At 42.6% G+C, this 18,985-nt stretch overlaps 1 protein-coding gene across 1 annotated transcript; it reads right to left on the bottom strand.

Annotated features, from left to right (window-relative positions):
- Positions 1 to 194: 194 nt before the first annotated feature.
- LOC147547575 (uncharacterized) lies at positions 195 to 17,948 on the bottom strand. Its single transcript, XM_086667573.1, has 3 exons — positions 17,827 to 17,948; positions 16,199 to 16,294; positions 195 to 4,015 (listed from the first exon to the last, which is right to left on the bottom strand). Exons 1-3 carry the CDS (start codon positions 17,834 to 17,836, stop codon positions 3,291 to 3,293), a joined length of 831 nt encoding a protein of 276 aa, XP_086523699.1. The 5' UTR covers positions 17,837 to 17,948; the 3' UTR covers positions 195 to 3,290.
- Positions 17,949 to 18,985: the final 1,037 nt, after the last annotated feature.

Below are 18,985 nucleotides of genomic sequence, written 5' to 3'. Positions count from 1 at the left end.
ATCGGACATGTGACCAGAATATAATCGGACAGATGAATATAAAGTAAAGACACAATATTTAACGAGGTTCAGTCGGATAGTCACGATCTATATCCTCAAAGAAAGCCACAATGGCTACATAATGTATTCCTCACTATTGTGGTGATTCGTTACGATAATAACAATTCTAATTGAATGTAATCAAATGCTTAAACTGTTAGTAAATATATTTAACCTTACATGCTTAAACTAATCATGTTATAAGATGATTATGATGAAATCAAATAACATGAACAAGCATACTTACATAAACTCCAAAAGATTCATAGAGATGAAACTTAATCACGGAAGCGTACCTTGATCCATAGCTTGAAGATGGTTGGGTAGGGTTGATCTTCCACTTAGTTCTTCTTCCTTTAGAACCTCTCTTGTGATGAAGGGATTTCACACTTTAACCAAACTTGTAGAGATTAGGGAAGAAGCCCAAATGGGGACCATAACCCCTATTTATAGACTTTTATTTCTAATTTGGCCCCTCATCAAATTAGAAATCACTTAATGGTCTCTACACGTTTATTCCATGACACTTTGATACCTACTAGTCAAGTCAATCCATATTAGACCACTTTACGACTTGACAATTTACTGAGATAGCCATACACATGTCTATACATATGTGAGCCCACACATATTGGAATTTCTTCCAACAATCTCCCACTTGGGCCACATATGTTATCTAGAAATGTGTACATCCTTATGAGCTCAAAATGTGCTATCAAATATTAGGTATCCCAAACAATCTGGTCCATCAGTTGTGCTAGTATGGGATTAAAGGGACTTTCGTAACATTCAATCGTCACTAAATCCATCAGTAGTCACACATACCAGCATAACCAAATGACATAGATCAATCATGGACACGTAGCATGGAAATTACATGCAATGTGATCTTACCATGTTTATTTCCAACTGGTCCTACCGAAACTTTATTGAGATCAACCTTAACATAATATCACAGAGTGTAAAATAACTGAATACCTTATTTCTGCAGAAAATATCCAAAACATAGAGCAATGTCTAAATGACACCAAACTATATGTGTACAAACTCCCACTAAACCTTATTACCATATACTGATATAACACCAATGAGAACAATGTTCTCATTAAACACCTTCGATGTTAATCCCTCAGTTAGCGGATCCGTAATAATGGAGTTTGTCTTAATATGCTCTATAAGAAACCCACTCTATGTTCTTTTATTCACAACCGAGAACTTTAAATTTTAGTTCTCATTGTTGTTAATATGAATCAGATGCAAAATAATTGTCACAATATGACTTTAATGGTATTTTAATACCCTTAGAATGACATTTTTAGTGACAAAATACTGCAATCCTAATCCAAAATTGGATGTCTTAAAACTGCTACAAGTTCTATTACATGATCCAAAAGAAGCTATGAGTGTTTAATTAACACTCTTCCTAACATAGCTCTTTCAGTAAATAGACGAATGTAGCCTTGTACTGATTTTGTAATTATTTGCATCCACTATGGTCGGAATCAAATGCTTTATGATCTCCCAGAGGATCCGACTTCTTGTATGTGAGCATATAATCTTTATTTCTCTGTTAGTATCTGAAAACCCTTTTGGCTGCTTTCCAGTGATCCATTCCAGGATTACTTACATATTTGCCTAACATAACGACAATGAATGCTATATCTGAACGTGTACAAACTTGAGCATACATCAGACTCCCAACTGCTGAAGCATAAGGAATCTGTTGCATTTCTTTAATTTCCAGATTGGTTTGAGGCAGTAGTTTAGACTAAATTTGTCTCCTTTAGCGACTGGGGGGTCTCCTGGTTTCGACATATAAAACCAGGAATACCAAGTTACTCCCACTGAACTTGTGATACACACAATCCTCAACAATATTTGTCTCAAAACCAAATGAGACTACGACTTGATGAAATTTGTAGTACCACTGTCAGGAAGCCTGCTTGAGCCCATAGATGGATTTCTTTAATTTGCAAACCATATTCTTTGGATCACCAGATACAAAGTTTTCGGGTTGCACCATATATATTGTTTCATCAATGTCTCCATTGAGAAAAGCCGTTTTGACATCCATCTGATGTAGCTCAAGATCAAAATGTGTTGCAAGTGCCATAATTATCCTAAAAGAGTCTTTCAAAGAAACTGGAGAGAAAGTCTCTTTATAATCTACGCCTTCCTTTTGAGTGAAGCCTTTAGCCACAAGACGAGCCTTATATCTCTCCACATTACCTTTCGAATCCCTTTTAGTTTTAAAAATCCATTTGCAACCAATGGGTTTCTTACCTTCAGGTAATGGGACAAGATCCCAAACTTGATTGTCTTGCATTGATTTGTATTCTTCATTCATGGCGTTGATCCATTTTTCAGAGTTAGAATCCTGCATGGCTTGACGAAAGTTGATTGGATCATCTTCTGTCAATCCACCAGTGTCCTCATGTTCTTGGAGATATACTACGTAATCATCCGAAATAGCACTTCTCCTCTCTCTGTTGTATCTCCTTAATGACACTTCCTCTTGAGGTTGTTGAGTTTGTTCTTCAGGAACAACTTCCGGAACTGGAGTAGGGAGTTGTTCAACATTGTCTTCTAAGTGTTCCAAATCTCCTTCTTCGACAATCGTACGCATGAAGATTGGTACATTGTCAGAAGTAGTAGTAGGGATCACAATCGGTTCCTCCTCAAAGACAATGTCTCTGACCTTATTTCTCCCCCCAAACTCAACATCCTCAAAAAATACTGCAGTTCCCGTCTCAAAAATAGACTTTCTTGTGGGATCATAAAGTTTGTAGCCCCTAGATCGCTCCGAGTATCCAATAAAGTAGCTGCTTATTGTTTTGGAGTCCAACTTCTTTTCATTCGGCCTATAAAGCCTTGCCTCAGATGGAAATGCTTTAGACTTGGCTTTCGTTCAGTCCAAAGTTCATAAGGTGTTTTAGCAACTGCTTTAGATGGTACTCTATTAAGGATGTAAGCTGCTGTCTTTAAGGATGTATAGCTTATCATAAGCACTTAGGGAACCAGTACCACACTTATTTGAATTTAAAGAAAGACTAAACTGATTGTTTCCAAATGAACAATGATAACCAAATTTGTCCAAAACAGAAACTGAAACCAAATTTCGTCTGAATGACGGTACAACAAAAGTGTCTTTCAAATCCAAATAAAAACCAGTTCCTAATAATATCCTGAAATGACCCGTTGTCTTGACCTCTACCACCTGCCTGTCTCCCACATAGATGTATCTTTCACCATCAATTGGCTTTCGGTAGCTCAGACAACCCCTTCTTGGCACGCCAAGTAGCATACTCGGTACATTCTTTCTTCATATGCCCAGGTTTTCCACAAAAGAAACAACCATTTTCTTCCTTAGGTTTCTTTTGTTCTGGACCCTTAGCACCTTCATTATCCTTATTCCTTTTCTTGCCCTTACCTTTTGAGGTACTGGCCAAATGAGCACTTTCAGAGTTCTCATGCTTCACTCTTTCCTCTTCTTGCACACAGTTTGAAATGAGCTCATTAAGAGTCCACTTCTCCTTCTGACAGTTGTAACTGACCTTAAATTGACCAAATTGTGCAGGAAGAGAATTCATTACCAAATGCACGAGTAAGTCCTCAGACAGCTCGAGCTTCAGTGCCTTAAGTTTGGAAGCAATATGAGACATCTTCATGATGTACTCCCTTATGTTTCCCTTGCCTTTATACCTCATAGAAGTCAGGTTCGCCAAAAGCGTTCCTGTTTCTGCCTTATCGTTCTTTTCATACCTTTTTTCGATTTCGGCAAGGAAATCAATGGCCTTAGTTACCTCAGCAGAGATTGCGCCTCGAAAAGCTTCTGGAATGCCGCGCTTAATGATCATGAGACTCGTGCGATTTGAGCGATCCCACCTCTCATAGTGTCTCCTTTCATCAGGAGAACTTTCATCCGTAAGAGGGGCGGGTTGCTCCACCCTAAGTGCAAGATCCAGATCCATGCAGCCTGTAGACGGTGAGAAGTCTACGGGTCGGAAGACAGAAGGTCGGTAGCCGAAACGTCTTCTGGAATTCCAAACGTCGAGTTCTTGATTGATGGGCACCAGCAACGTGTGAAAGAAACCTGCGAAAGAAGATGAACAGACACAAACAAACCCGTGAAGGCTTGGGGGGACACCGGGATGGTGCCTGCCAAGGGCCCTCCGACGGTCAAGTCAGCAAAGTATTATAATGGATAATAAACGAAAAGCCGAGGGTATAACCGTTGATGTATTATCGGAGAGTGGCTAGGCTCGTAGAATGACCGGAGTTCGAATCTACGGGAGTGAAATGATCAGAAGTACGAGAGTAGATGTTACCAGTAGCGTCGAGCAAGAAGAAGGTTGTGATCTCCTCGAAGACGTCTGGAAGCGTCGAGCAGGAAGCGTCGAGCCGGAAGCGTCGAGCAGGAAGCGTCGAGCAGGAAGCGTCGAGCCGGAAGCGTCGAGCAGGAAGCGTGGAGCAAAGATAAGCTATAACACCTTTGAGGCGTCTAGTAGTGTCCACGACCAGAACCAGGTGAACTTGTATGCAAACCTCTCAAGAATAATCGAAGAACAGAGAGCGAGTGGAGAAGAAGAAGTAGTATGGGTTGCTTTGCTCTGTATTCGATCATCTGAGAAATGAAAGTGCTCCTCTTTATATAGGCTTGAGGAGTGATCCGTTGGGAGGAGTAAAGGCTGACCGTTACGGAGTAAATGCATGGTAAGATACCTGAGATATGGTGACGTGTACACTGGCTGTACATGCACAACGGTTGTGCATGTTCTCTGGCAACTACTCTGATTGTGCATGTGCATGGTCTCACATTTATGTGAGACGTTACCATGTTATGCATGTCATTGATGGGGGATAATTGTCTCTGGAGTTACGTTGACCAAGTTTGAGATCTATGTCATTATGGGCATATGTTGTCATGTCGAGGATCTCATCGTCAAATGATCTTTAACACGTGGTGCATGGAGATCTAGACGTGTCAAGCGCCAGGCGTGTGGAGACTCAGGCGTGTGGAGACTCAAGCGTGTGGAGTTCTGTGCACGTGGAGACTCTTTGCACGTGGTTGGGCTCGACACGAGTTTTAGGGTCTAGGCGACGATGGCCCATTAAGAGACTTCTGGGCTGGGCCCGAGAGTGTTGCGCTGGGCTTGACGTCTTAATGGGCGCTTTTAGTGCCGAGGGCCCTGGTGTGGAATTTGGTCAACACAGTTTGTCCCCCACTCTCTAAGTAAATATTTTATTTTCTTAGAGAGTAGATGCGTATCCGAAGAGGTGGCCTCGTAAGTCGGATAGATCCCGTGTTAGTCGCATGGGCTCAGATAACAATATGGAACTGCTTTGTGCGGGTCAGTCAGGAACTTTGCCCGGAGTTAGCGAACGCGGTGTGGGTCCTCTGTGCGACGAACTGGGATTGAAGACTTCTCCATACTGTTGGGTAGTGTGGAGGGTATTTTTGCGCTGCCGGACAGCGTGGGGGACGTCTCCACGCTGCATGGCGGCGTGGAGGATACGCCCACGCTTTCTGGCAGCGTGGAGGATTTTACTTCGTCGGTGGCACGTGGCCGAATCTCGTTGTCTCATGGCGCGGCGTCGTCCGCGCCGAGTGGCATCGTCCGCGCCGAGTGGCATCTGAGCCGACCGCGTCCGGATGCATGGGAGATTGTTTTCTGCTATGGCGTAGAAATTGTAATTGTTATAGCACGCAGGGTGTCTCCTCTGTTATTCCTTGGCGCAGAAAGTTCTTTGAATTTGGCGAATTGTAAAGTTGCGACATGTGGATGCCCATGAACCTGTTATTTCGTGTTTGTCTTTCCGCTTAATATGTTTGTTGATACTAAGACTTGTAGATCTTGACATGTATACTACTTTTCTTATGCATGTGAACATGTAAACTTGTAGTACACGTAGGTGCACACGTGAACTTGGAGTACATGTAGGTGTACAAGTAGACTGGTAATGCGCGTACATGTACACGTAGACTTGGAGTACACGTAGGTGTACGCGTAAACTTGGAGTACACGTAAGTGTACGCATATACTTATAATGCGCGTAGATGTACACGTAGACTTGAAGTACACGTAAGTGTATGTGTAGACTTTGTAATGCGCATAGAGGTGTACACGTACTCGTAAGGAGGATGCGTGTATGATGTCTGGCGTATATCTGTTCATAAATGAGAAAAAATTATTCAACCTTTAAGTAGTATAGAAAATACCTCAAGTTAATGTGGTTCGTCTGTACGTGCTCTTGTTTTGTAAAGAGGGATGGTGTGTTTACTCCACGCGAGTACGGGAATGTTCCGTTCAAATGGCGGGATGCTAGTGAGTGTTGTTTGTATGATCAGTTCGTCTTCACATGTTTCACATGTTTGTATGATCAGTTCGTCTTCACATGTTTCACATGTTCGTCTCCACATGTTTTGTTCCACATGTTTTGTTCCACATGTTTTGTTTCGCATGTTTTGTTTTCACACGTTTTGTTTCGCATGTGTTTCGCATGTTTTGTTTCACATGTTTTGTTCCACGTGTTTTGCTCCACGTGTTTTGCTCCACGTGTTTTGCTCCACGTGTTTTGTTTCACGTGTTTTGCTCCACGTGTTTTGTTTCACATGTTTTGCTCCACGTGTTTTGTTTCACATGTTTTGCTCCACCTGTTTTGTTTCACATGTTTTGCTCCACGTGTTTTGCTCCACATGTTTTATTTCACATGTTTTGCTCCACGTGTTTTGTTTCACATGTTTTGTTTCACATGTTTTGCTCCACATGTTTTGTTTCACATGTTTTGCTCCACGTGTTTTGCTCCACGTGTTTTGTTTCACATGTTTTGCTCCACGTGTTTTGTTTCACATGTTTTGCTCCACATGTTTTGCTCCACGTGTTTTGTTTCACATGTTTTGCTCCACGTGTTTTATTTCACATGTTTTGCTCCACGTGTTTTGCTCCACGTGTTTTGCTCCACGTGTTTTGTTTCACGTGTTTTGCTCCACGTGTTTTGTTTCACATGTTTTGCTCCACGTGTTTGGTTTCACATGTTTTGCTCCACGTGTTTGGTTTCACATGTTTTGTTTCACGTGTTTTGTTTCACATGTTTTGCTCCACGTGTTTTGCTCCACATGTTTTGTTTCACATGTTTTGCTCCACGTATTTTGTTTCACATGTTTTGCTCCACGTGTTTTGCTCCACGTGTTTTGTTTCACATGTTTTGTTTCACATGTTTTGCTCCACATGTTTTGCTCCACGTGTTTTACTCTGACATCTGCTCTGTGTAATGTAGAATTAGCAGACGGGAATTTGCACGGATTTTCTCGTGACGATCAGATAGTCAGGCTCCAGAAATTCTGGGAGGAGCCCGCATTGAGGAGGAGTTGGAAAAGGTAGGTTTTCGGAGAGACTGAGTCTAGACGCGCACAGGGTACGTGTTCTTCTTTCAGCTTTCTGCAGGCGTTTGACTTTTACCTGTTTCCTTCGTGCGCGTAGACGTTTTCTTCAGCTGTTTCCTTTGTTTCTTACAGGTGGAAACATGGCTCCAAGACAGAGTTTTAAGGTACCATCAGCTAAGGAGGTGGCCTCCAAGAAGAAAATTCTAACGAAGAAGGCGAGAGTCGAAACGTCTCCCGAGTGTGTGTTCGTTCATCCTCCTACTTCTGGTGTTGGGCCCTCTTCCTCGAGAGTTAATACGCATGAGGCAGACTCTGAAGCGATGCACGTGGATTTTTCCTCCTCGATGTCGGTGTTCGAGGATCCATCCTCCCTCCGACGTGTTCCTAGCTCCTTAACTTCTGAGAGTGATAAGGCCTATCTTAGGAAGATAGGTGTTCAGAAGTCGTTGGAGCAGACGGCGCTTAGCGGTTACCAGGTTTGTAGTTCATAAAGTGTTAGAGCAGACGTCTGTTACATCATCGGCTTCCCGACTTGTATGTGTTAACGTCCATATTCTTTGTTGTAGGCGATGATGAGTGCGAACTACGCCCAGGAACATATTAGTTCTTTGAACGCGCAGATCGAAGCGGAGAGTAGTCGCCACGCAGAGTCGGAGAGATCCATGCAAGGGCGCTATGAGGAGTTAGAGGCCAAGTACTCCAAGCTGAAGATCTCGCATAAGAAGTGTGCGGGAGTGCTTAAAGAGATGACTTACAATACTGTGGCAGTAGCTCGAGGCGAGATGATGAAGCAGTACGTTGCAAACGAGCATACAGGATGGGACCTCGAAGGAGAGATTGAGCGTTATGAGGCCCTGAAGGATATTGATTACAGCTTGGATCCTTGCTCTGACTAGAGATGTCTTTCGAGTCGTGGACTCTATTTCCTTCTTTGCTTGTCTGTTTTTGTTTTAGTACTGGTTTGATAAACTTCGTGAATGGGTGTGTTTTTGCCCCATTCTTTTTAAGTATTTCACCTCGAACTTGGTGAGACGTTGATTCTCACTTGTTATGTTATGTTATGAATGAAGTATTTTGTTTACGCTTATACTGTGCACACAAGGTGTGAACGTTCTTTGTATGAGCAAGCAGGTTGCCTTTTATAAGTCGTGTTGACTTATGTTTTATAGATGTGGAGCATGCCGAATCTGTGCAAGTATTTTGTGCATGTAAAAAGACAAGCAGAAGTAAGAGACTTAGATTTTAAGTGAATAATACCTCAGGAAATTCTTTATTGATACATGTGAAAATTTCGTGCGTTAGTACGAGTACAAGACAATCGGGTTGTCGTATGTAACCCTTTTATAGGAGGGGTAGCAATCGGGTTGCCGAGTACATGTAAAACAGATGAGCAATCGGGTTGCTAAGTACATGTAAAGAAAATGAGCAATCGGGTTGCCACTTTGTCGATGCTTGCGAATGTGGACAGACAAACAGATTGTCTTGTAGTTGAGTTTGTTGTACATTCACACTTGGTTTGTGTTGTCTTTTCATGCGTTTTTATTGGTTCTTCATCTGTTGCTTCTTCATATGTCTTTACGTGCAATGTTGCTTCTTCACATGTCTGTATGTGCATTTTATTTCTTCTTCAACTGTTGCTTCTTCATACGTCTTTACATGCATTTTATTGCTTCTTCGTTCATGCTTATTTTTTCCCACATCTCTCTCTTTGTCTTGTGAAAATACATCATGAGTGTGCTCCCCCCAGCCTAAGTGTAGTACTGAACTTTGTGCTGGATTTAGGCTGTGTTAACCCTCCGACGCTCAAGTTAGTCAAGTACTAAAAGAGAAGCGAAAGATGGAATATTTGAGGTTAGAGTGCGAAAACTACTTCCCATTTCCTCTCGACATGTTCTTGTGAGCGTGAAACGTGTACTGGCGTGAAGATGTTTTTACCTGCACAATTTCCGTTGAGGGGCTATAGTCGGTGGAAATCCCACCGACTCTCCGATGCCTAAGTCAGTACATGTACAAGTAGGAGAGAAAACAAAGAAGTAACAATAGAGTTTAGAAATGATACAATTTGAGATGCACGGCATTCCAACTGTTGTTTATGTCACGTCCATCTTGTGCTTGAATTTTATACGCGCCTTGTCCTACCACTTTAGTGATCTGATATGGGCCTTCCCAAGTAGGTGCAAGTTTTCCAGCGCCGCTTTCTTTGGTGTTCTGGAACACCTTTCGAAGTACCCAATCTCCTACCTTAAACGTTCGAGCTCGTATGTTTCTGTTGTAATGACGTGCTACTTTCTGTTGGTAAGCTGCATTTCTAATGGCTGCCATATCACGAATTTCATCGAGCGTGTCGAGATTGTGATTGAGTTGTTGCCAGTTACTTTCTTCTTCTGTCCATTGGTAACGGGTAGAAGGAAGTCCTGCTTCTGCTGGTACGACGGCTTCTGAGCCATAAGCGAGTGAGAAAGGAGTTTCTCCTGTCGGAGTTCGAACAGTGGTTCTGTACGCCCATAAGACTCCTGGTAGTTCATCTGCCCAGGCGCCTTTGGCTTTCTTCAATCGTTTTTTTATTGTGTTCATGATTGTTTTGTTGGAAGATTCAGCTTGTCCATTTGCTTGGGGGTATCTCGGAGTTGAGAAGTTTAGTTTGATCCCCCATTCTTTGCAAAAATCTTGAAAGTCGAAACTAATGAATTGCGAACCGTTATCGGTCACAATTTCTTTTGGAACGCCAAACCTGCAAATGACATTCTTCCAAATAAAACTTTTTACCTCTCTATCTCGGACTTGGTGGAATGCTTCTGCTTCAATCCATTTGGTGAAGTAGTCCGTCACAGCTAACATGTACACCCGTTGTCCGGGTGCTGTAGGAAGTTTTCCTACTATGTCCATCCCCCATTTCATGAATGGCCAAGGAGATAGTATTGAGTTGAGACGTTCTGGGGGGAGATGAGATGTGGGTGCGAAGCGCTGACAACTATCACACTTTTTTACGAAGTCAATGCAATCTGACCTCATAGTTGGCCAATAGTACCCGGCAGTGAGTACTCTAGTTGTTAGACTGCGTCCTCCGGAATGATTCCCACATTCTCCTGCATGTAATTCAGTGAGGACGTACCTGGCTTCTTGTGGGGTGATACACTTGAGATAAGGTCCTGAGTATGACCTCTTGAGTAGTTGTCCATCTAGGATGGTGTATCGGGCAGCTTTAGCACGAATCTTTCTCGCTTCTCCTTTGTCTTCTGGTAACTCGTCATTTTCTAAGTATCGAATCAAGGGATCCATCCAGCTATCGATTTGATCCGTAGCGGCTACCTCTGAAGTAGGATTTTTCCACACTGCTGGCCACTCGAGCAAAACTAGAGGAATATTTTGAGTTACCTTTGTTTGAATTGAAGAACCGAGGTTAGCGAGCGCATCAGCGTGTCCATTCTCTAGACGAGGTATCTGTGTTATGTTCATTTCTTTGAAGGAAGTTTGTAACTCTTTTACGTGAGCAAGGTATGCAGTCATTTTGGCGTCACGTGCTTGATAAGTTCCCTGTAATTGGTTGACAATGAGTTGGGAGTCTGACTTAACGTCTACTCTCTGGATTCCCATTTCTTTTGCAAGTGTAAGTCCGGCTATAAGTGCCTCGTACTCAGCTTCATTGTTTGTTGCTTTGAACGCACAACGGATAGCTCGTTGTATTAGATCTCCTTCGGGAGAAGTCAGAGCTATCCCCAACCCTACACCGTTCATGTTGTTTGAACCATCTACTGATAGGTTCCACTTCTGCTCGCTTTTGTCGGTTAAGCACAACAATTCTTTTTTCAACTCTACTGCCCATTTGGTAAGGCGTCCAGAGAGTTCTGGTTTATGGAGAATGTTCTTCAGCGGGAATTCTGTAACCACTACCATTGAGTGACATTGGAAGTAAGGTCTGAGTTTACGAGCAGCGTGGACCAGTGCAAGTGCAAGCTTCTCCAACTGGCTATAACGCGTCTCTGCGTCTAGAAGTGACTTGCTCACATAGTAAACTGGAAGTTGTTTTTTATCTTCCTCTCGCACTAGCACGGCGCTTACTGCCGTTTCTGCAACAGCCAAGTAAACATAAAGTTTCTCACCTTCTTTGGGTTTTGAGAGTAGAGGTGGAGAGGTCAGGTACGCTTTGAGTTGTTGAAGTGCGTCTTCGCATGCTGGCGTCCACTCAAAGTTTTTTGACTTGCATAGGGTGGCAAAGAAAAGGTAGCACTTTTCAGAAGATTTTGATATGAAGCGACTAAGTGCGGCGACTCTCCCTGCTAACTTCTGTACGTCTTTTATGCAAGTGGGAGATGGAATGTTCATGACTGCTTGTATCTGTTCTGGATTGGCTTCGATTCCTCTTTGTGTCACCATGTAACCTAAGAATTTTCCAGAGGAAACACCAAATGAACATTTAGCAGGGTTTAGTTTCATGTTATACCTTTTAAGGACGTCGAAGGCCTGGCGGAGATGATCCAAATGTTGTTCAGCCTCCAAAGACTTGACTAACATGTCGTCAATATATACTTCCATGGTACCGCCTATCATTTCGGCAAACATTCTGTTGACGAGTCTTTGATAAGTGGCTCCTGCATTCTTTAACCCAAAGGGCATCACCTTATAACAGAAGATACCTCGTTCCGTCACAAAAGCCGTTTTCTCTTGATCTTCAGGGTGCATCAAGATTTGGTTGTATCCGGAGAAGGCGTCCATAAAACTCAAAAGTTCATGGCCAGAGGTAGCGTCGACCAGCATGTCAATATGTGGCAATGGAAAAGAATCTTTTGGACATGCTTTGTTGAGGTCGGTGAAATCGATGCAGACTCTCCACTTACCATTCTTCTTTCTTACCACTACTACATTAGCGAGCCAGTCAGGATAGTTGACTTCGCGTACTGACCCGATATCGATCAATTTCTGAACTTCTTCATTGATAACTCTATTTCTCTCTGGAGAAAACTTCCTCCTTTTTTGCTTGACAGGAGAAAAACTTGGGTCGACCTGCAATTTGTGAACTATGATTTGAGGATCAATACCTGTCATGTCAGCGTGTGACCATGCGAAGCAGTCATGGTGAAGCGTGAGGAATTCTACTAGCTTTTCTCTGAGCGTAGGATTTAGTCTTGAACCGATCTGTATTTTATGATCAGGTAGCTCTGGGTGAATCTGTACTTCATCCAACTCCTCCATAGTTGGCTTGTCTGGGTCACTATGGAGTAGTTGTTCTGTCTGTAATTGCTATAAGGGAGCTTTGGGCGTCTTCAAGGTGTTTTTGTAGCAGTTTCGAGACGTGCTCTGTTCGCCTTTGACTTCTCGTACCCCCCACGGAGTAGGGAACCTTATAACTTGGTGGAAGGTTGATGGGACCGCCCTCATGTTATGGATCCAAGGACGTCCAAGTATGATGTTGTAGGCAGAGGGACTGTCGAGTACTACGAAGGTTGTACTCATGTTGATTCCACCTGCAAATACAGGTAAAGAAATTTCGCCGAGCGTGTACTTTTGTTCGCCGCTGAAACCGATGAGAATGGTGGGTCGGCGACATATACTCGTTTCTTCCAGTCCCATTCCTCGCAATGCATGTAAAAACAACACGTTAGTAGACGAACCATTATCGACAAGTATTCTTTTAACAAGAACATTAGAAATAGTAAGTGAGATAACGAGAGCGTCATGATGAGGGTTGACGAGCCCTGATGCTTCATTGTCTGGGAAGCTGAGAACTTGGTCTGTGAAGACAGGTGGAGATGTTTTAGATGAGTGAGCGTCTGGGTTGGCTGCTACACGTGCACTTCTTTTGGCGGCTGAATGACTGACTCCGCTTACTTCTGATCCTCCTGTGATAACCAAACATGTTTTTGTTGGAGTTGGTTCCTCTGGTTCCTTTGGATGAACATCTCTTTGGGCTATAGTATTTTTCCCTTTATCTGTCAATAGGTCAGTGAGGTGACCTCTCTTCAAGAGTTCAGCTACTTCTAGTCGAAGGGCTATGCAATCAGCGGTCATGTGCCCGTGGTCAGCGTGGAACTCACACCACTTGGTATTGTCTCTCTTATCACTAGGAGTTTTTGTCTTGGCGGGCCATCTTACTACATTGCCCATTCCTTTCATTACAGCGACTACTTCGACAGGTTCAATGTTGAGATTGTATTCTGGAATTTTGGAGCGAACAGGCGCTTGATTCTTATCACTTGGACGTCCAGAGGGGGTGTTGAATGGTTTCCTGTTCTCTCGGGACAGGGGTCCTCTGGATGTTGGATATGGTTCTGCATGTCGACGATCGGTCCTTCTGTCGGACTGTCTAGAACGTCGATCACTGTTTCTTCCTTCATACGAGTATGACCTGTTCCGGTGGGCTTCGTCTTCTTCCCAACGAATTTCTACCCACGCCCTTGCCAACACGTCTTCCATCGTAGTGCAGTTGAACTTTGTGAGTTCTTTGTAAAGCTCTCCATCTGGTAGAAGACCTTTTCTGAAGGCGTCTACAGCAGTTTCCTGGTTACAATAAGGGATAGATACCTTCTCCCTGTTAAATCTTCCCACGTAGTCACGTAGTGGTTCTCCTCTTCTTTGGTGGACTCGGTACAAGTCACCAGAAAGTTTCTCCAACTTTTTGCTGCTGGCGAATTGTTCGACAAAAGTGTCCGTCAACTGGGCAAACGACGCAATCGAGTTATTTGGGAGGTTTGTGTACCACTGCAATGCTGGTCCAATGAGACTAGACCCAAAACTTTTGCACATGCAGGCTTCACGTAGGTCTCTTGGAATAGCTGCTGTGAACATCCTCTGTTTGTAAGAGGCAATGTGGTCTTCTGGGTCAGATGTACCATCATACATCTTCATGTTCGGGAAAGAAAACTTCTTTGGCATCTCCACCAACGCAATAGCATCGACGAAGGGCGAGTCAGCGTAACTGTGAGGAAGACTCTTTTTGAAAGGAGTGGGCATTCCTGGAATACGCGTAATCAATGCTTCCATCTCTGCCAATTTCTTTGCCATTGCCTGTTCTAGAGGAGTACCTGTAAACGCAAACGGAAGTGAATCAGAAGACACATTAACCTGAGTTGATCCGTTTGTCATAGGATACACAGTAGGTAAAGTATATGGGAGAGAAGAGTAAAAGGGGGTAGTAGTTGGAAGAGTTTGATGCGTGTACTGGGAGACACGTAATGGTGTGACAGGAGTAGCGGTAGGGACTGGAGTCGATCCTCCAGCTGTTACAGGAACTTCTTGACTCGAGGGGCCTGCTCCTTCTATGTTTGTAGAAGATGGTCTAACATTTGTTGAGGTGCGAATTCTGGAGCCCCCTGGAGTCGTCATAGAAATTTCCGTAATTTTTTCTTGGAGTAACTGGTTCTCTGCTCTGACCAGTTGATTTTCTTCCTCTAACGCCTTGACACGTTCAGCGTTCTCTCGCATTTGGGCGTTAAGTAGAGCAAGTTGAGCAGAAACGTCAAGAGGAGCAGATGTCATGTTCTCTTCCATTTGGCTGATTGTCTTCGTTGTTAGTTGCCGAGGCCCCACGGTGGGCGCCAAACTGTAGACGGTGAGAAGTCTACGGGTCGGAAGTCAGAAGGTCGGTAGCCGAAACGTCTTCTGGAATTCCAAACGTCGAGTTCTTGATTGATGGGCACCAGCAACGTGTGAAAGAAACCTGCGAAAGAAGATGAACAGACACAAACAAACCCGTGAAGGCTTGGGGGGACACCGGGATGGTGCCTGCCAAGGGCCCTCCGACGGTCAAGTCAGCAAAGTATTATAATGGATAATAAACGAAAAGCCGAGGGTATAACCGTTGATGTATTATCGGAGAGTGGCTAGGCTCGTAGAATGACCGGAGTTCGAATCTACGGGAGTGAAATGATCAGAAGTACGAGAGTAGATGTTACCAGTAGCGTCGAGCAAGAAGAAGGTTGTGATCTCCTCGAAGACGTCTGGAAGCGTCGAGCAGGAAGCGTCGAGCCGGAAGCGTCGAGCAGGAAGCGTCGAGCAGGAAGCGTCGAGCCGGAAGCGTCGAGCAGGAAGCGTGGAGCAAAGATAAGCTATAACACCTTTGAGGCGTCTAGTAGTGTCCACGACCAGAACCAGGTGAACTTGTATGCAAACCTCTCAAGAATAATCGAAGAACAGAGAGCGAGTGGAGAAGAAGAAGTAGTATGGGTTGCTTTGCTCTGTATTCGATCATCTGAGAAATGAAAGTGCTCCTCTTTATATAGGCTTGAGGAGTGATCCGTTGGGAGGAGTAAAGGCTGACCGTTACGGAGTAAATGCATGGTAAGATACCTGGGATATGGTGACGTGTACACTGGCTGTACATGCACAACGGTTGTGCATGTTCTCTGGCAACTACTCTGATTGTGCATGTGCATGGTCTCACATTTATGTGAGACGTTACCATGTTATGCATGTCATTGATGGGGGATAATTGTCTCTGGAGTTACGTTGACCAAGTTTGAGATCTATGTCATTATGGGCATATGTTGTCATGTCGAGGATCTCATCGTCAAATGATCTTTAACACGTGGTGCATGGAGATCTAGACGTGTCAAGCGCCAGGCGTGTGGAGACTCAGGCGTGTGGAGACTCAAGCGTGTGGAGTTCTGTGCACGTGGAGACTCTTTGCACGTGGTTGGGCTCGACACGAGTTTTAGGGTCTAGGCGACGATGGCCCATTAAGAGACTTCTGGGCTGGGCCCGAGAGTGTTGCGCTGGGCTTGACGTCTTAATGGGCGCTTTTAGTGCCGAGGGCCCTGGTGTGGAATTTGGTCAACACACAGCCCAGAACGATCAGTACGCTCTCTTTCCAGTCCTTAAAGTTATTCCCATTGAGAATGGGAATGTTGTTAGCATTCATTGGTATATTTGCAGCGACTACACAGAGAATAGACATAATAAATTTACATGTTCACATCATAACTAAAGTGAGATTTAAAATTTAAACAATAACTAGATACAAAGCAGAATACCGAGCACAACATTAGCATCAAGTCTTTGGACAGTAATACTAATTTGTAAGTGGTATCTCTGTTGCAGTAATCAAACATAGACGATAAATCCTGTCAAACAATAAGTCTATCTTTGGACCGACTCATTATTCACATGGACACCTTACAATCATCTCACATTTATCACCGCAGGTGTATATGTAGTTCGGCCAAATATTAAACTACCTTTGGGTCGACTTAATATCCGCATGAATTTACATACACACAACCTACTCCAACATTGTCATGGAACTAATCTACATAAAAGAGGTCACTTTGGCGACATTTTACTTCAATTAGTTCTATCGAATGTCGGATATTATTTGAGGGATGTATCAGTTATTAGTTGTTTAAATTTTACAAAATAAATGTTCAAAAAAGAACCTTTAATTTGGTCTGTAATTGACCCAGTCAGATCTGTCTAACACACTAAATGATCTGTCTGACTGAGACCAATCAAACATGTCTGACTCAACCGAGTCAGACCATTCAGAACTGTTTGACTCAGCCGAGTCAGATCTGTCTGACTCGGCCCGAGTCAGATCTGAGTCAGATCTGTCTGACTCGACCCGAGTCAGATCTGAGTCAGGTCTGTCTGACTCGGTCCGAGTCAGATCTGAGTCAGGTCTGTCTGACTCGGTCCGAGTCAGATCTGAGTCAGGTCTGTCTGACTCAGTCCGAGTCAGATCTGAGTCAGATCTGAGTCAGGTCTGTCTGACTCAGTCCGTTGGACTGCCCACGTTCCAATATGGAACGTGGGCACTAATTGTCCCCACTTTAATGTGGGGATGTTACTGAATTAGTAACCCCACATTAAAGTGGGGTTGGGTAACGCTGCGGTTTCATTCCCCACTTTAAGTGGGGAATTAATTCCATCCCCTTTTTTTGTTTTTTTTTTTTTTTTTTTTTTCTTGAAAAAAAAAAACAGTAATTTAACCAAAATAAAAAAAATAAAAATTTAGTCTCAAACTCTTACTAACATATCCATCAAATCTATAATGTTAATTTAATCCAAATATGTAATATCAATATGATTCAATTTTGTATCCAAACTTTCATTCTTAAACATTGAAATGAAACCAAATCACATGATATAAATATTTATATGTCAAGATAACCTATCTAGAAATTATCCGGACTTAATTTTCATGGAAGATCATGATAACCTTAATTTTTATACATAACAAAACCTTGATATTTGTTCATAAGATAAATCAAATACCATAAACTCCTAAATCTCTCAATGAACCTTAAAATTGGAGTGGCTCTGATACCAATTGTTAGTAAATATATTTAACCTTACATGCTTAAACTAATCATGTTATAAGATGATTATGATGAAATCAAATAACATGAACAAGCATACTTACATAAACTCCAAAAGATTCATAGAGATGAAACTTAATCACGGAAGCGTACCTTGATCCATAGCTTGAAGATGGTTGGGTAGGGTTGATCTTCCACTTAGTTCTTCTTCCTTTAGAACCTCTCTTGTGATGAAGGGATTTCACACTTTAACCAAACTTGTAGAGATTAGGGAAGAAGCCCAAATGGGGACCATAACCCCTATTTATAGACTTTTATTTCTAATTTGGCCCCTCATCAAATTAGAAATCACTTAATGGTCTCTACACGTTTATTCCATGACACTTTGATACCTACTAGTCAAGTCAATCCATATTAGACCACTTTATGACTTGACAATTTACTGAGATAGCCATACACATGTCTATACATATGTGAGCCCACACATATTGGAATTTCTTCCAACATAAACTCCTAGAACTCATCTCTTATTTAATGTTGTTGGTTTTAAGTGCATCAACCCAATCCAACCAGCATAATATATTTGACTTATAATACAATTAGTTAATCCCTCGTAAACCCAAATGTCTTTCTGCCCGACTAGAGTATGTATATGGACAAAATATAGAGAAATTAATCTTTTGAAATCATGATCGAACAAATACCCCAGCCGAGATAGTTGTACGGTTTGTTGTAAAAACAAAAAAAAAATTGAGGGGTTGGGCAAAAGGCCCAATTCTTGACCCAAAACAAGAAGCAGGTCCACTGCAGGAAAAAATAAAGGGCAGGTCCAATGGTCAGGAGGTGGGGTGAAATTTCCGAAACACCCTTCTTCTTTTCGAAATTTACGAAACGGTCATCGAAAAATTTCCGGGAAACTCGAAAATTTCTAAGAAATAATCTGACACGCCTCCCATCATACTGTGTACTTTCCATAAATTTACAAAATTGCCACCGAAAAATTCTCGGGAAATGCGAATTTTTTTGAAAAATAGCCTGACGCACCTGACATTAAACCTTGTACAGTCCACGAATTTACAGAATTGCCATTACAAAATTTACCAACTTGCCATTTTCGTTCTTTTTTCCAGATTTATTTCTTTTTTATTTTCTCCCCCACATATTTCTCTCTCCAATCTTTTTAAATTTGTCTCTCCAATCTCAATAAATTTCGTTCTTTTATCCAGATTTATTTCTTATCTCCTTCCAATCTCAACAAATTTCTTCATTTTTGGTAGTTTTTCTTGAATTTGCACATGAAAATTTTCTTGTG

Source organism: Eschscholzia californica, unplaced genomic scaffold (genome assembly GCF_041429995.1).
Source record: "Eschscholzia californica isolate CP2 unplaced genomic scaffold, dmEscCali1.0.p SCAF_3, whole genome shotgun sequence".
NCBI classification, from domain to species: Eukaryota; Viridiplantae; Streptophyta; class Magnoliopsida; order Ranunculales; family Papaveraceae; genus Eschscholzia; species Eschscholzia californica.
This window is presented reverse-complemented; position numbering and strand designations above follow the sequence as displayed.

What these genes read in the sequence shown, in the direction of transcription:
- LOC147547575 (XM_086667573.1), bottom strand. An exon ending in CGTACTGATCGTTCTGGGCT is followed by an intron (nt 4,016 to 16,198) that starts GTGTGTTGACCA and finishes CACCGTCTACAG; the next exon opens with GCTGCATGGATCTGGATCTT.